The sequence below is a fragment of the Hydractinia symbiolongicarpus genome, chromosome 8, assembly GCF_029227915.1.
Source record: "Hydractinia symbiolongicarpus strain clone_291-10 chromosome 8, HSymV2.1, whole genome shotgun sequence".
NCBI classification, from domain to species: Eukaryota; Metazoa; Cnidaria; class Hydrozoa; order Anthoathecata; family Hydractiniidae; genus Hydractinia; species Hydractinia symbiolongicarpus.
The window spans coordinates 23416413-23434494 of record NC_079882.1 but is presented as its reverse complement, the minus strand read 5'-3'; the positions used below and the strand labels follow the sequence as shown (position 1 = coordinate 23434494).

Here is an 18082-nt window from a genome sequence, read left to right as displayed (position 1 = left end):
ATCATGAAGTAAATTTCTCATCAGAACTCGTTGGAAAGAATTTTCGACGGACAATTTGTCAGAAAATATATCACCCTCGAAGAAATTCGTCACTTTTGTCTCACATTTTTTGTCCGATAAGCGCTGGTAGCGAAGCGAAACAAGATGATAGTAATAAACGAGACAATAATAAACGAGCCAAAATTTATATTTTAGCGTCATATAAAGTTCCAATCTAATGGCTGGTTTCTCACCCACTTTGTATAACATTGTTTGAAATTGCTATTGTAAAACCAGTGGGATATTTGCCTAAAATATGCTGAAACGAGTGCAAAGAAGAAGAGGTTAAAAACAAAAGACTTGGTTTTGTTACATCTCACTCTCGCTACCATCCCCACTCTCAACAGTACCGCAACTACACCGCTAAAAAAGATACCTGAAGTATTTTTTCGCATTTGAAATTAAAACAAACATGCGTGAATTAATTGCAAACTTATGACGTCATAGACATTACTACACGCGTGCTGGTACATAATTAACCGAACAAAAATAACCTGATTAAATTGTACTTCATCTGTCGATAAAACAAGATATTATGCTAAAAACGATTTTTACTTAGGTCATCATTTTATCATCACCATCTACCACACTTCCTCGTTTTTTCCCAAAAAGTTTACCACGATTCTTCGTAAAAGTAAAAAGGTGGGGAGGAGAGTGAGTGATCACGAAAAAAACAGCCTCGTGTCACCCATTTTCGTGCGAAAATTTTAAAGCAAATTAAAATCTTTATAGTTTTACCATCTGTCGAAAATATATTTTAAAAAAAACCCTTCGCCTACGAAGCAAACCTCTTTCGTATGCAGTTGATCTGGATTTTAAGTAAAAAACAAAACAAAACAAAAAAGAAATTATATTATTATTTCTCCTTTTTATCGATATACTATTACAAATATAACTAAGTCTTCTTTTTTAAAAAATTCTAAATATAAAAACTTTAATGTAACCAACAACAATAACAAAAAACAACAATAACAATAACAACAATAATAACAACAACAACAACACAACAGTTTTAAAAAAGTTACGAGCAAGGACAGTATTACGACGACAATTTTTGCTTTCCGTATGTACATCGAATCATATAAGAACATAAAACTCACGAATTGATGCAAGTTTTCACATAATGAAAAATACCCACTAAAAATATAACTAATTCAAATTTCCCTGAATTCAGTGCACCAGAAAGAACAAAAATAACAAAAATAATAAAAGCTTACATAAATAGAAAACATAAATAGTTTATTAAAACTAGTCAAGTAAAAACACATAGCTAAATAACACGTAGATGAGTATGTATGTATAGTGTTGTGGAAGCAAAAGGGAAATATGATGTCGAGATAATAACTTGGTATCTTTACTGACATTTCATGACTGGCTTTCCGACACTTGTATCTCTTATGATTGAGTGAACTCTCGAATTTTCGCTTGCTTTACTCGCGGTTGAATCATCGTCAATAGTAATGGCGTCTTCTAAGTCCTTCTTCAGAGATGAATTCATCGTATCTTCAACATGAAACAGTTCAACCCATGGCTGTCCTTTCTCAATAAAACCCCCTTTGGAAATTTTTAAAAGTAACCCAGTATTATGCGTCACGTTATCCGTAGGAAAAGAACGCCCTGCGCCCAAGGCGGCGGAGACTTGTGCGCATGTCAAGGCGTCAATGTTAGTAACGGTACCTGTTTTTGGTGCATTTAAAACCGTAGTATGTTTCGAGAGGGGAAGGGCGTTTCTTGGGTTTTCGATAAGTTCGCAGCCAACCTTTTCATCAACACCCTGCGCTACTATCATTTGCTTAAATTTCAACAATGCAGCACCATTTTTCAGAACGTCTTGAATTTTTCGCTTGCCTTCCTCGAAACTATCAACTTGCTCGTTCAAATGCAATAACTCGCCACCTTAAATCACGAAATTTACATATCAACACAGTGTAAGGGAAATCTCGTGTTTAGTGTAACGGAAAGCTGGGCAATTCATATCAAAAAAGCAAAAAAAGGCCCTGTGGACGAAGTTGACTATACTAAATTCAAATTGTATCTTAGTTTTAACAGTCCTTGGTCTACACTTTTACAGTAAAAAATAAAGTTAAAAGTAAAAAAATTTGCGTTAAAAAAAAATTTGCATTAAAAAAAATCGAAAAGGGAAAAAAATTAAATTGAAATCTGTTAACATTGGATCTGGTACCTAATGATGCCGTTAATAGTGTTAATTGACTTCAAATATATGAACAAACCAACAGGCATTTGGAATAACTTTAGTAACTGCTATTAACAATTCATTTTATTATGTCAACAATTTCCACATTTACGCTAATTAGGATCAAACAATCCTCATAATGGGTTTGTTAGGTGATTAGAGAAGATTTGTTTTTTATTAATTACTTAAAATTGGGATTTTAACGAAGCAATTAGGAAATTTAATTAGCTAAATGTACAGTAAAAAGAGTTTTAATTAATACTTCCGTTAGGTTGCAGATGTATAATCGCGGTGCAAATTCTATATTTGCGGCTCTATTAAAATAGCAAACGCTAAGTTTAGTACGAAGAGAACTGATTAGAAGGATACAAATATTTTAAAGACACGAGCAAGTTGCGTCATTATAATTTGTTTCAGCCAGTGTTTACATGTTAAACCAAGCACATTAAAAATAAATTGAAAACAGTTGTTTAAATTATAGCGGAATTTAAAAACTGAAGGTTTTAGGTCGTCCACAATTCTATCTTTCTCAATTCTTTTTCGCGCGCTTTATGCAACTTCTTTGCTTCACACGACGCGCCGTTTTGTAAAATTTGTACAGAAAAGCACGTCATTCCCTAACGTGGCTAAAACTCCGCACTGTTATAACAATTTCTCCCCGGCAATCTCTATTAAAGACAAGAAAAAAAATGTTAGCTGTAATGACTTTGTTAGCTGTAATGATGTTTAGAGAGATTATTTTTAGTCATTTTATTCATTAAAAAATGGTATGTATTATCAGGTTAAACGAGTGTAAACAACGGGCTAATAAAAAACTCGTTAAAAAAACAATATCTCTAATGGCTAATTTAAAAATTTCGTTCAACTGTCATTAAAAACAATGCGGTGTCCGTTTTCCACACAACACGGTACATTTCCTTACCCAGAATGCAATTCAAGAAGAGAGCAACACAAAAAATCATCTGGCTTGCCATCTGGCCAAAAAATGAGGAAATAAAATAAAAAAAAAACCACAAAAAAACACGCAATATGAGAATAGGTTAACTTTGGGTGATTCTAGCTTCACTCGACTTTTCATGCAATAAAATACACATTTATGTTACGAAATACGTTCATAGCTTTATAACAGCTAGAGGGGTAATAGAAGGCAAAGTAAAGAAAAGGCTGATAGGCTTAAATAAATAAAACGAGCAATTTCAATTGAATTTTAAAGTTGTTAAGAAACCAACCAACCTTGACAAATGACCAGCTCTAAAACATCCGCCGGACCATTTCCTTGTAGACATTCAATAGCTTCTATAACTTCAACAGAATTGCCGACAGCCGATCCCAACGGCTGGTCCATTTCAGTCACAAAAGACGTCGTCTTTATTCCCATAGCTTTACTTGTCGCAGTCAAAGCTGCTGCAAGACACTCCGCCTCTGCTTTTGTTTTCTGGAAAGAACCGCAACCAAATTTGACATCCAATACAAGACAGCTTAAACCCTCTACAGCAAGAGAAGAATGATTGTTAATTTATATGACGCCCAAAACAATCAGGAGTCATGAACAATGTTTCCTGTGGCAAAATTCACAGAAATTAGCTCGTCCATGCTCGCAGTTACCATTTTTGGCCCACAGAGAGATAAACGTACGACGAGAGTTACATTATGGATGTCTCCTAAACTACATTGCAAACGATGCCCCTCTAATAAAAGTGAAATCGCATGCTATCTAAACTATCTGATGATGTATATTTCGAAAGATCGACAAATGCAAATATTTACGTCAACGTGCTTGTCAAAAAATTATCGCATCTAAAAAATTATCGCATCTAAAAAATTATCGCATCTAAAAAATAGATTAGAGTGGTCTTGCTTTCAAGCACAAAAATATACCTGCTGCCTTTTTAGAAATGATTGAACTAACAATTAACGGTTGTGAAGCCACGGTACTAGTGATATCGCGTATTGCATACAACGATTTATCAGCAGGAACTAACGCCTCTGTTTGTCCAACAATACAACAGCCAACGTTCTCGAGGATTTCCAGCATCTCCGATGGAGATAGAAGAACGTTGTAACCAGGGATCGATTCCAATTTGTCTAAAGTTCCACCAGTAAAACCTAACGATCGACCAGATATCATAGGTACCTAACATGAAACCAAATGTAAACTTACACAAGAGTTCGTTTGTATAAATATGATTGATCAGTTTAGAAAAAAGAAAACAAAATTAGAATAAATTAAAAATAACCTCCTTAAAAATACTACGAAAAGGTTACTGAAACAACTTCTGCCCGAATCTCCCTTTTCCTCCAAAAAATGCTCATTGGAGGAACCAAAAGCAGAAGTCAGAAAATAGATCCATTTTTAGGAAAAAAATCGCGTCGAGTTAACCTGTGGTAACATTCTAAATTTCCAATGGGGATAATAATTGAATATGTTTTTCTTTTTTGACAGAATTTGATCTGTGTTCTTAAAAACTTTGTTTTTAAAGCACAAACGTGTATGTACCTCTGTCATACAGTATTATGATAAGGAGAAAGGTATATGAGGGTGGCAAGAAGAATTTATAAAGACGCTATTTGTTTAAAAACTTTGCGTTTAATATTTCAACCAATAGGCTGTCATTTTCTTTCTCCAATAGGCTACCATTTTCTCCCCGTCGTTTGCTCACAAATCCAGTGCAGACTTTTCGTGTGCAAAATTTGGAGGAAACACTGTTTCGGTGGAGTGTTTAAAAAAGCAGCCACTGTCCAACCATAGTTTCCTGAAACACATATACTTTTGGAAACTGCATTGTCACGCTCATCGACTCATCCGTAAGCATGTGATTACATTAAATATTTTTATCTCTCGTCATTATAAATCGAGTAAATTGGTGGTTGCGAGATTGTCTTCCTTATCTCGCAGTACTGATGGCAAACAACCTTTGTAATTTTTCCCCTCTATTTTTTGCTGCGTATAATTAGAACTTTCTCACCAGCGGAATTTTTCTTTTACTTTGCAGGTATATGTACTTTCTTCAGTTCTGAGATAGGTGGGTTGAAGAAGGGCAATTTTCATGTTTTTCAAGGTTACTTTTTAGTATAATTAGCGTGGACGACACTTCAGCTTCCACAGCTTCTCTAACTCGTCCAGTCAATGTATTGATCTTCGGTAATTTAGGTAGCTGTAGATTCCGAAAATTGGAAGATGATGACGCTTTTTGGTTGCAGTGACATATCATTCTCACTAGGAGTGTGTGTGCTATTGCCTCGCTAAGTTTTTTACTAAATTACATCTAATGCTTTCTTACCATTGATGAGAAATGTCATACTTTGAAGTTCATGAAGAATCTCACGGTAAGTAGCTTTAGATCGTATATCTTTGCAGGTATCTCATTTGAGTTGATATAGGTGTTATTAAGTGTTTCGTCAACTTCTAAATTATCATCGTCATAAAGTTGATCACCAAAAACTAACGTACCATCCAGCATAAGAAAATGCAAGGTTTGATATTCAAGAGGAAAGTTCTCCTGAAAATACACTGGAATATAATTCCATAATGGAGAAGTTGCATGGTAACATTGTTCCTTTCCTTTCTTAGATAAACACAATACGTCATGTTCACCATTAAATCGAACAAGTATCCTTTATCAGATGTTTGATGTATATGAAAGTAAGATAAACGAGTGAATGAAAATCACGTTTACAAAACTAGAAAAGAGTGACAAGATTTTGCTTTCATGTTGCGTTTCCACTAATGATTCGCCTAAGAAGGACTGTTAAAATTCCTGATGAAAAATTGTCTTTAAACTTCCGAATATATTTTGCCAATGTTTTGTTCACGCCGTGACAGCAGTGGACGCCGTGACAGCAGTCGAGTATTTCTGTACCAAGTATGAGTTAAAATAGTTGTACTTAAGCATTGTTGGATCTTCCATTAAACTTCCGAAGATGTTTTGCTACTTGAAATACGTTGAGCTTACAATAAATCTACCTTATCTTTTCCAACATATCAAAATCCATCAATGGTCCAACTTTCTACAATTTTCGTCACAAGTTTAAATTTGAGTCTAAATTAGCTTTTCACTATGACAGTATACGTGACCCCCAAGCAATGTTTATCTATTTCTGGTCTGCAAAAGACACCTGTTGGTCATGTGACATGTCAGAAAGTTTCGTACTATTTCATACTAATTTTTATACTTGCACTAATTTTTAAATATCGAGTCATTTCAGACAAAATGTTAAGGAAAGTTCTTTCTATGAAAAAATGGACTAAATTTCAGTTAAATTCAGGTATAGGAAAAAGTTAGAGTTAACAAACCTATGGCAACAAAACCGTTTTTTTAATTTTTAACCGAGGTTGCAGACAATAAATGATCATCTGTTATCATTTCCATATTTTGGCAATTTGCCAGTTCAAAATACATGTGATTTACTTTCCCGCCTACATGTTTGTTTTGTTTTTTATGCTTATGACCTTATTCTGTTAAAAGCGTGGCATAGATTGCGTTTAGCCTGGTAACAAGTTACGCGGACTTTTTCACTAGGCTAATAAACATATAACTCGTCCATTTTTTGTTTTCTTTTTACTCTCGGTTTTAGTTCCTCAAATGAACATCTTTCTTTTTCCCAACTTTAATGTTGGTTCGGGTTTCGCGATGAATGTCGCATGGCTTCCACATTGCTAATATGGAAAAGGGGATACCGGTGTGTTACCGGTGTGTTACCGGTATTTTTCAAAAAAATTATTAATATTTCTCAGGTAGACCTCGTGATTCCTACCCCATTTAGATCTATTCACTGACAGCATGCACGCACATACTTGTGTGACAGGCACACTGGACAAATTCATTTATTATTTAAAGAAAAGTATACCCATTTGTTAAATTGAAACCGTGCAGAATTACGAAGCTAAGGAAGTTCCGTATCTCATTAATGGTGTCACAAGCGTTGTCAGCGTTATAATGGCGTCAAGGCGTTATTAATGACGAACTTTGAAAAAAGGGCGGTGTACAAAGCTTAAGCTTCACAACACCAAATTTTGGCTGATGTTCATGCTGCTCCAGTTTTGTATTTAAAAACTTAATTGCTGCTTACCTATCGTTTGTTGACTATCTATACTTTGAAAGGTCAAATTATTACTATTACTATTTGCTTGCTCTGTTAGGTTGCTACTCAAATCGAAATCAAACTTTCAGTTCAATCAATTTTGTCATTGTATGAAAATTACATGACTTTTAGAACAAGAGATTTCGCGGAAATTATTACTGTCTTCTAATCCTTATTGTTCGTTCTTTTTCGCACTTGCCGCTGGCTGTTGGTTACAAGTTGCTTCGTACGTTAAAGAATTTAAGCTTCGTGTTGCGTATAAGACGTTGCTTATAAAAAGCGTGGATTTTTAAAAAAGCTGTTGTACAGAAGTTAAGCCTATCTTAATAATAACCGCATAAAGCGCGTCTTTAATTACGAACCTTCAGACCACAGGCTGCTAATGCTGGAGCAAGCACAAGACTTATTTTGTCTCCAACTCCTCCAGTTGAATGTTTATCCACGACCAAATGCTTCCAAGAATCGGGCCATGACAAAACCTCTCCAGAGTTTGTCATGCATTCAGTTAGAACTGCTGTCTCTTCTCTGGTCATTCCTGAAAAGATAAAGTCCATATTGTTCGTAGAAAATTTGTTTTTCATTGAGGCATTGCGAGAATCACTAGTTTTCAAACGAATCAACGACGACAATAATAACAATAACAATAACAACTACTACGACTAGAAAGGTTACCTTTCAAAAATATCGCCATCAGCATAGCACCAATTTGAGCATCATGTGCTGATTTGTTGCAAACTTGAGAAACAAACCATTGGATTTCTTCTTTACTTAATATCTCTGCGTTTTGTTTTTGGGCAATCAATCCAGGAAAGTTGTAGGCGGACATATTATTAGTGAACAACCTTGGCAAAAATAAAATTTGTTTTACAACAACAACAACAGCCACCACAACAACAACGAAAACATAAACGACGACAACAGAAACAAGAACAACTAAAACAAATACAACGACGATAGTGACGACAATAACAACAACAACAACAAGAACGGCAAGGAGAACGACTACAACGACGACGACAACAACAACAAGGACTACAGCGACAACGACAAAAACAACAACAATAACAAGAACAAGAACGGCAACGAGAACGACAACACCGACGACGACTACAACAACGAGCACTACAGCGACAACGACAAAAACAACAACAAGAACGGCAACGAGAACGAAACACCGACGACGACGACAACAACAACGAGGAATACAACGACAACGACGACAGTGACAACAACATCAACGAAAATAATTAAAACAACAACACGAAAAACAACAACCCTTCACATAACATGTTGACAATTGGATCTCTTTTGATAAAACCTACAAATTATGGCCATAGTAAGTTGTACAATAAAAAATATGTTGTTTATAACTGTACAATCCCAACTATAATCTCACAGTGATATCCCTTTATATTTCACTTATACCACAACATTAAAAAGTTGATAAATAAATATAAATTACCATTCAATATAATACTGTAAATGTATTTATCCAAAACCATCTAAGGTAAATAAAGATAAGTGTACAAACAAACAAGTAAGGAAACAAGTTTAAATTAAAGTTTTTCTTTCAAAGCGTCAGTAGATTCGAAACCGTCTCCAAAAACAAAATAGAGAGTTACAATTCTTCTGTGGTAAATTGCACACGTATTCAACCAATCCTGTTGATTCAAATAATGATTTGTTTTTATAAATAATAGCAGATTACTTTTTTAACAAAAATTCAGACTGTTATGAAATTTATATTGAGAGAGCTTACGTTTCGTATTATGCTCGTTTCAAACTCATACTTCTTAACCACAATGTATTATGAAAGCAAAAGCGGAACGTATTACAGTAAATTTTCTTTCATAACAAGACTGTGATGTAGCATGGTTAATATGTAGAAGGCTAGGCAGAGGAATGTATTTTTACCCAACCTTAGAGATTAAATAAAATCTTAGATTCCACGCCCGTACACCCTCTAGATAACAAAAGTGGCGTCTGCTACGCTCCGTATAAGAAACATATTTAGCTAGAAATCTTAATATCTTTTATAATTTGATTATAAAAAAATTTATAGCTGCTACCAAATGAGTTACCTGACTTACACAAGGTTCGAAAAAACACAGTGCACAAGCACTGCAAGTTAAAATTCTGCGTGGATGAAAAGCGGCGTCCGAATAAGCATATTCAAAACAATCTCTCTTTAATCAGTTTCTTGAATTGAAAAATCCATTAGAAAAATACTATCGCATAACCTTCAATTCAACTTTTGGAGCTGTAAACAAAGTCGAACACGGAATTTATCAAAGTTTCGTACGATCATTTGGTAACGCGATAATGCTTGAACCTCTTACGATTCTGCTTTGATAGTTTTGGAACGAAACACGGCGAAGTAAGGTTCTTGTATAATCGCTACAGTTTAACAATAAGTAAAAGTAGAGCTTTTTAGCATTGTTTGAAAAAGTATGGCTAAATGCGAATAACGAGATATATTCAGAATAGCAATGCGGTCTAACATATTTTCGACTTATGACAAGCTCAGATCGAATTAAAAATGGCTACAAATTTGAGAACAACAGAAGGGAAAAACGCCGTCGCATACATACGAGTATATAAACAAATATCTTACTATAAACTTAAGAGCAAAAAAAACGTCATAAACCTGCTCTACCCCATAAAATAATCCGTTTAATGTATATAACTATTATAGAACATTTTTTAAGCAATACAAAATTTAGGCTGAGGCTGCATGATGCTTAAGTTTTTGTATTTAAAGGTTTAATTGCTTCTAACTATCTACTGGAGAACACCAAATACACCATTGCGCTTCTTCGGTTAGGTTGGTGCTCTGATCAAATCCGTTTTCATCTCGTTTTTCATCACTTTACACGACTTTTGCAAAAGTTAAGCCTGCGAATTTATTGCTCCTCCGAATTTATCCAAAAGATTGTTCAAAAAAATGAGTTGTACATACACGCAACAGAAAGCTGTTTAATTTTCAGTAATATCATTAAGTGATACCATTGTACAAGTGACGTGTATTTTGCAGACTGTTAGAGCATGTCTTGTATCTGTCTCATGTATTATTATTATTATTATTATTATTATTATTATTATTAGAATTTTATACCCAGAATAGCCTCTTCAGTTCTTATTGGTACTGCTATTAACGAGGGTCCTGCAAAGAGGGTCCTAATGCATTTAAAGTTTCTATTTGAACTACAAAAGTCGTGCAGGCATATCAATCGCTCAACTGGACAACCACCTAAGATATCCATCCTATTTTCATGCTGAACGCTAAGCAGAAAGGATAGATTCGCATTTTTATAGTCTCTGGCATGACTTGACCTGGTTTTGAACCGAAATCTTCTACAGAAGCAAACGCTTTACTACAAGTCTACCGGTCAATTTCGCATACTGAGTAGGTTATAATAGGGAAGCATTGAAACCAACACACTAGTAGATTCAAAAAAAAATCCAAGAACTATTCAAGAACATTTCAAGAACAAAATATTGGTTTTCAAGGACAAAAAAAATTTATAACAACTTCAACAAAAACTAATATTTTGATCAATTCACTGACTTTATACATCAATATAGCATAACAAAATAAAAGAATGTAGACATGTAGAAATCTTGATAATAAAGTTGATATCGTTCCAGAAATCGTTGTTTTAGGAGTACGTAGCTACTTTGTGTACAAATTTGAAGATACTTATCAGAAAGCTAGAATTAAATGGTAACAAAAGTGTAAATCTAAAAAAAACAGAATATGAAAGTCACAAAAATAACAAAGTTCAATAAATAGTGTTCTTCTCTTGTTGTTTCTAAAAACTATTTATCCAGTATTATGGAAGCGGTCAAAAGGATTCTATTTCTTGTGTTTTATAAAACTTTACTTCTCAATTAAAAAGAGAACATATATTGTATTGTATAAGAAGATCTTCAAATTAGAAAATGAACCAGACAAAATGACGCTAATATGAAGCTAATAAATAATCCATATATCTTGAAATAAATTAATGTCAACAAACTACGAGTATTATGTAGGTTATTAGTTTTTGAGATCTTCCTCCAGTTTTTTAATAGGCTCATCTAAATCCACCATTGTCACTTTTTTCTCTGTAATGGCTTTTCTGAATGCATTTGCTTTCAGAAACATAGCAATGTCATGGCTAACCTTACCCTCGTCAAGACAGTTGTTCATACTTTTGTGCAATGATTGAATACATGTATCTACCTCCATCCGTTTGCGTTTCACACTATCAATCTCATATGTTATCATCTTTCTCTTGTTATTGGCTGCTTCATTTTCTTTTGATTTTTTGACTTCTTCAAGGGCAAATACATACCTGGAACGGGCTGTTTTACATGATGTAACCATTTTGGCAGTGATTTCAATATCATGCACATCTTTCTTGCAACACTTTAAGGCATCATATACCAACCGCTGAGCACAAAGTGACTTGTTTTTAAGATTTTCTTCTTTGTTGATGCTGAATCCTCTCTCGATCTGGCTTTGTCCATGTGAAATTATGAAGACCATCACCATGACTTTCCATAAATCTTTGTATTTATCAGAACTGTTTAAATACTCGCGTGAAAAATGATCCAAATGATTATCAGAAAGGCTAAAGTCAAGAAACTTATCTTTATGAGTCTTAGCTGTGCTTGAGATGAACTCCTCCAACTGCAACTTGGCATTATCTGCTTCTTTTGAATTGATGTGATTTGTTGTGCAAAACTTGTCCACGACCTTTTCAAACTTAAGTAGACAGTTTTTACTTTCAATCATATTCTTTGGAACAAGACTAGACAAAGATCAAACAAAAAGGTGTTTCAATGGCGAACGTTCTTGTAGCATTTCAATAATACCTTTAATAAGTGCAGCACATTCTCCTTTAAACTTTAACTTCTTTGTCAAACTGGCTTAAAGGGACGAAAGCAAGGTTTTGGTGGCAGTTGGTAACTTGACTAATTCCGGTGGTAAATGATTCTCTCGTTTCTGCAAATCAATTTTAATTAAAGAATAAGCTGAATCAGCTTCATCAATAACGGTTTTCCGAATAAAAATCTTCATTAACTGACGGATATTTTCTAATATTTCTGAAACAAATGGCATCATTGGATTATCCGTCTGGAATTGCGTCAGATACGAAGACATCATGTTGGCTACATCAACAAAGAATTGGAACTTTACTTGCATAAACATGTCAGTGTGGTGGGGGACCAGGTGTCATACGAACTGTTTTTGCTTGGTTGTTTTGATTTGTATAAGGTTTGATAATGCTTTATAACATTCACAACATTTTTCCAAACTTCCTTTGCTCGGATGGCAACAGGTTCATCGTCAACCCAGCGTGTCTGGCAAAACATTATTGGAAAAACTTCTGATTTGCTTAACTGAATATATAGCTCTCTTCGAGCTGGGGAATCATTAAACAGCTTTCACATGGCCTTTAAAACTATTTCCAATTTCCAGCCAGTCCCTTTTACGGCAGTCTGAAAGGCTCCGTGCACCACGTGTAATCCACACGAACCAACATCAATAATTTGGGGATATTCTTTCCAAGTATGATGCGATTTTAAATTTTCATAAACTTTCCAATTAGTGTTTGGTCCGTCCATGGAAAGCATGACTATTGATTTCTGGGGTAACGCATCAGTTGCTTGAAGAATCTCATGCAAGATGTTATCTGCATTTTGGCGCCTGAAAAACCTTGAGGTTAGGTAACGTGTCTGGACTTTATTGAGATTTTCATTCTAGAAACGAATCTGAACGTCCAATTGTTCTTCCTGTTTATAATGATTCAAACTTTCGTCAAAAAAGTGTGAAATAGGTTGCCGAATCTTTAACTTCTTGGAGCAAGATGTCCATGAAATATGGGGCTAATCCATGTACAATGTAGTACGCACATTTCGTTTTTGATAACTGGAATGACTTTGCTATGTCACTGTCAAGGAACATCACACAAAATAGCTGGTTCAAATTCAAGCAAGAACGAAATGAATGATGTGATGTTAGTACTTTCAGAGGCCACCGAATTTCAGCATGAGAAACTGCTAATGTACTCATCATTAAATCAATCAATCAATGTTAGTGGCGGGGGAGGCGTCTTTGCTTGAGGATGGCTTTGGAGGGTTACTTTTAAAGAACAGATCAGAAACTGGACTATAGTTTTTCACATTCACTTGATGCTTGTTGCCCTTAGAATGCGATGCTAAAGCACTTATTCCTATTATAGTTATGTCTATCACTGTGTTACAAAGTCTACACAATGCTTTGTGTTTATCTGGTCCCCTTTTCAACCATATTTTAAACTGTTCATCGCTCAACCAACTTTTATTAAAAATACTTTTTCCGTGCATTTTGATACTTTTTTAATAGAAATTTTTTTTACTAATCTAAAAAGATTTTTCATAGAATTGTAAAAACTCAAGAACATTCAAGAACCAAGGGTGAAAAAAACATACTATTTCAAGAACAATTCAAGACCAAATAAAATTCAAGAACATTCAAGGTTTTCAAGGACAAGTGGCCACCCTGTAGATTGTGTTAAATACTTGTTTAATAAAGGGAAAAATTTCGTCATGGTTAGTGGAATTGCATTATGGTCTTCAGGGAATGATAAGAAAGGTATCAAAAAGGGATAAAAGAAATTTGTTTTTAAAAGTAAAAATGTAAGGAAGGAGATAAATTGAATTTAAATCAACAAAGGATATGTTTGTAATTCGCATTTTAGGTTAAGTTACCTCATTAGACATATATATGGTTTAATTGACAGCATACTTACAGTACTGTCAACATAAAAATTAGAAAGACGTGCAATTCATGTAGAGAGATTTGGAAGTTAAAAAAAAGGCATCTAGCATGTGTGCCTTTTAGTTTTTATCAAAGATGTTCCTTTTATGTTCTGACATCAGCACTAGGTTTTAAAAAACAAGATGGAATACTTACAGACTAGTACACAATCAGAGCTGAAGAAAACTGGATAGTGTTATATTAGCAATGCAGACAAACAATGACACTTTTTTACAAGTTTCTCCAGATGTGATAGTCGTGATTTATATTTTAATGTGGCTACCTTTATATTAATCATTTTGAGAGCTACAGAAAGTTTTGGTTGTAAAATAACCAAGCAGGGGAAAAAAGTGCAAAGGGGAGGAAACATTTTAAACATGCTTGGAATAGACTTACCTATACTAAATTACATGGTTTTTATATCTAATATAAATTTATCTTGGAATCTTTGTGTCACTAGAAAGACCTAAATGACAAGACAAACAGAAACAGAACATAGTTTGAAAACGCTCTCCTTTTTTTAAAAAAAAAATTGAAAAAACTTGCTGAACAACTTGTTGAGCTCAACAACATAGAACATGCAGGGTTGATTTGTCTTTTTATTATTCAAGTATCTAAACCTTATGTTCAGCTCATCTTTTGAAATTTATTTGAATTTATTTGTGTTTTTGTGATTTTTTAGGCATCATAATTCTGCGACTTTAAAAAACTTGCTAAACTTATTTCGTTGTACGTAACACTAATCTACTTCCCATGCTCTGCAAAAACAATTCCACCTCTTTATTATTTCTGCCTCTCTAGTAAATGTAAACCCATCCTTATTTCTAAGGCTGAAACATGAATCCTGCAGTAGGATTAATAGGGTTACATATGGTAGCTACACAAAAAGCAAATAGTATGCAAAAATAAACAACAACAAAATATTACGTATTGATATTCATTTGACTCACTGGAGAAGCTTTATAGCAACTATTTTTAGGAAATCCTTGTTAGTCAGGGGATGTACATGATAACAAGGGTGCCAATAAGCTGCATTCAGGAAAAAAGGCATCTGCTTTTGCGTGAGTTTGCTTTTAAAAAAAATTCAAAACTTTTTCTTTAAATATTGCTTGTGAACTAAGTAAGTCAAGCAGCATGTCATTCTAGTGGAAAGTGTGTTTATTATTAACAGTATGAAAAAAGCTTTAAAAAAGTTCTGCACAAAACATAATGCTGCGACAACTTCCACAAACAAATGTGTTGAAAGTTTTTTGGCATACGGTTCTTAAAGAAGCTGTATTTGATTTCAATAAATACATAGTAAATGAAGTATGGAGGCTCTGTTTACATCAAGGGTTGTCTTTTTGTGCCCAGGTTAAAGAAGTCGAATGTGCTGTTTTGCATTGGCAGAAAATGCAACTAATATTTGAAAAGGCGAGAGAACTCCTCTGTAGAAGCATATAAGTTAACTAATGCCCACTCACGGGAAGGAAAACACAATTATAAAATAAACAATACCTTTCTGTGCTCATACGAGTTTACTGCCTTCCATTATCTTGGTTTTTCCAAAGTGTCCGTTTTTCCCGGGTAATGGACACCTAAATCAGCTCCTGAAAAACATAATCATTAAGAAAACCAACATAAATTCAAAATCGCACACTCTTGATGAATGCACAGACAGAAAATGGATAAGGCGCCAATTGTTTCAAAAATTAAAAATTCTTTTAGAAATGACATCAGTAAGCAACCACTTTGTAATGCATTTAAATTTGGCTAAATAAATCCCAATTTGGCAAATTATGTCATTCTTTTCTGCCATATTTAAAGCATTTAAGGCATGCATTGCTTAGTTAGGCGAGAAATTACTAATATACATGATAAGAAACTTATGGCCTCAAACAACTAAGTTTCTCGAAATTGCATAGTTACAATGTTACCATAGCCCAGATCAACTTAAGCCTTTTGATGAAATTGTGGAGATGGCACACTGCATGAGCCATTGGATGTTGCAAGGAGTTGTCTGGGGAGAGCATTAAATACTCCAGGACTCCCCATCCTAGCCATGGTCCCTCCTGGAGATTATAGGCAAGGTATATCCCTCGATATTTCTGAGGCTTGTCATGGAAAATATTCACCTATATCTATCTACCTACAGCTTCACTTACAACATTCGTGACTCAATTTCTGATTCAAAGAGGTTGAAGTGGACTTGATTCATTTTACATCATAGGTGCGCTCGGGTGCTTTAATCTTACTACTAATTTAAAGAATCGCCTAATCAGTACACGCTTACTTAGCAGGTTTCCATGACTGTACGCAAGCCGACATACAAAATTTTATATATAAACTTACCCTCATTAAAATCCAGTTTGAAAAAAAACCAGAAGTATCCACGTGCGCGTGGGTTGTTTGTTGTTGTGTAGCACACAAAGTTGGACGCTATACAAAGTCATCCGAATGAAAACTCACCCGTGGTTTCTTAACACTTTGGTACGATATCTAAATGTGGGCGAAACAACCAGGATGTTGGCCCAACGTTTGCTAAAACAAATAGGGCCGTCAACACAGAGAGATTAGGGAACTTGCGCAAACCCCTATTTTACGAACGTACGAGCCTCTGGGGCGCGGAAATCGGTCCCGATCGTCGGTCCGTTTTGATGTTTACAATCGAACTTGCGCAAAAGTCAAAAGGTGGCGAACGGTGGCGCGAAACATTTTTTAAAACTTGTAAACAAACATGGAGGATGTGTTAATGTTCCAACTTGAGAATGGTTTCATTGATGAAGAAGAATATTTTTTTTTTCTTGACGAAACACGAAATAAAAAGAAAAATCCTGTGTTTCCCTATTGGGAGCAAGATAAATTTTCTCTTGATAATTGGTCAGATGATGAATGTTGGGCAGATTTTAGATTTAGAAAGACAGATTTGTTTCGTTTGTGTGATGCCCTAGGGTTGTCATTTTTTTCACCCTAAGCACTTGTGCCTGAAGAAATGATTGTATAAATAGTCTTAGGTCACAACCACTGTATCTTACGTGCCTACGTATGGTTTTAACGTCGGCAAGAAAAGGATACGGCGCGGGGAAGTTATGCAGGGTGGTTATTTCCAAAGCAATTCGCTATTCCCAATCTTTAAAGGTACCGTCATCCGTCAAATTTGAGTTTGCGCAAGTTCCCTATTACGGAGTTTCATCCCCCCCCACACCTGCGCCATCAAACTCGTCCACAGCACCTTTTGTCTCTTTTGCCCGCCGTTTAGTAAAAAAAACGAGACAAGATGTAGATAAACTGGGAGGCTTGTATATTTCTGCCATATACTTCTATAAATATACTTTTCAAGATCACGACTGTGCCAACATTAAGATTATAAAAAGGTATTGATGACCATGGTGGACATTTTCACTTGGTATATCAATGTACTGGAAGCAGCATGGCGTCTTTTTAAATTTACTACGCCCCAGAAATCTCATGTCAAAGAGAGGGGTCAAAACACTCAATTTTGAGATTCTGAACTAGTAAACAAGTTTAAATAGTTTTGTAAAAATAAGTTAATCCCACTCATACTGAGAAAGTAAAGATAAGTTAAGAAAAATACCTAAATTTGGATAAGTGTATCATTTTTTATCACTACTAATGACAAAAAGCGCCTATTAAATCTAAGAAATCACGTTTAAATGTTAACCTCAGTTTGGAAATGCTTCTTTTAACTAAACTTTTGTTTACTTCTAGCCAATAAAAATAACCGGACAAGTGTGCAAAATAGCCAGTTTGGTGTGAAATCCCTTAAAAACATGGCCTACTTCAGCGACACCGTGAGGCTTACTCAAAGCAAGTTACATGATTCATCAATTTAAATCTGGTTGAGAATAGAATAGATAATTCGTAAAAAATCTCCGAAAGGTTATTTGAAAATTTTAAACCGTGTAAAAAAATCTGTGGTTTTTGGTGTAAAAATAAAGCTTTACAAAATCAAAAGTTTGTTGTCGCAAACTAGCTATTAG

General features: G+C 34.7%; 1 protein-coding gene across 3 annotated transcripts; it reads right to left on the bottom strand.

The window, feature by feature from the left end:
* Nucleotides 1-475: 475 nt before the first annotated feature.
* LOC130654852 (thymidine phosphorylase-like) lies at nt 476-16586 on the bottom strand. 3 transcript variants are annotated; one of them, XM_057457495.1, is made up of 7 exons: nt 16434-16586; nt 15600-15691; nt 7988-8157; nt 7678-7850; nt 4112-4367; nt 3467-3721; nt 476-1935 (listed from the first exon to the last, which is right to left on the bottom strand). In XM_057457495.1, exons 2-7 carry the CDS (start codon nt 15611-15613, stop codon nt 1394-1396), a joined length of 1410 nt encoding a protein of 469 aa, XP_057313478.1. In that variant the 5' UTR covers nt 15614-15691; nt 16434-16586; the 3' UTR covers nt 476-1393. The 3 variants fall into 3 exon arrangements, with proteins under 3 accessions (XP_057313478.1, XP_057313479.1, XP_057313480.1); XM_057457496.1 differs by lacking the exon at nt 16434-16586 and adding an exon at nt 16247-16372; XM_057457497.1 differs by lacking the exon at nt 16434-16586 and adding an exon at nt 8778-8817 and having other exon boundaries at nt 15600-15692.
* Nucleotides 16587-18082: the final 1496 nt, after the last annotated feature.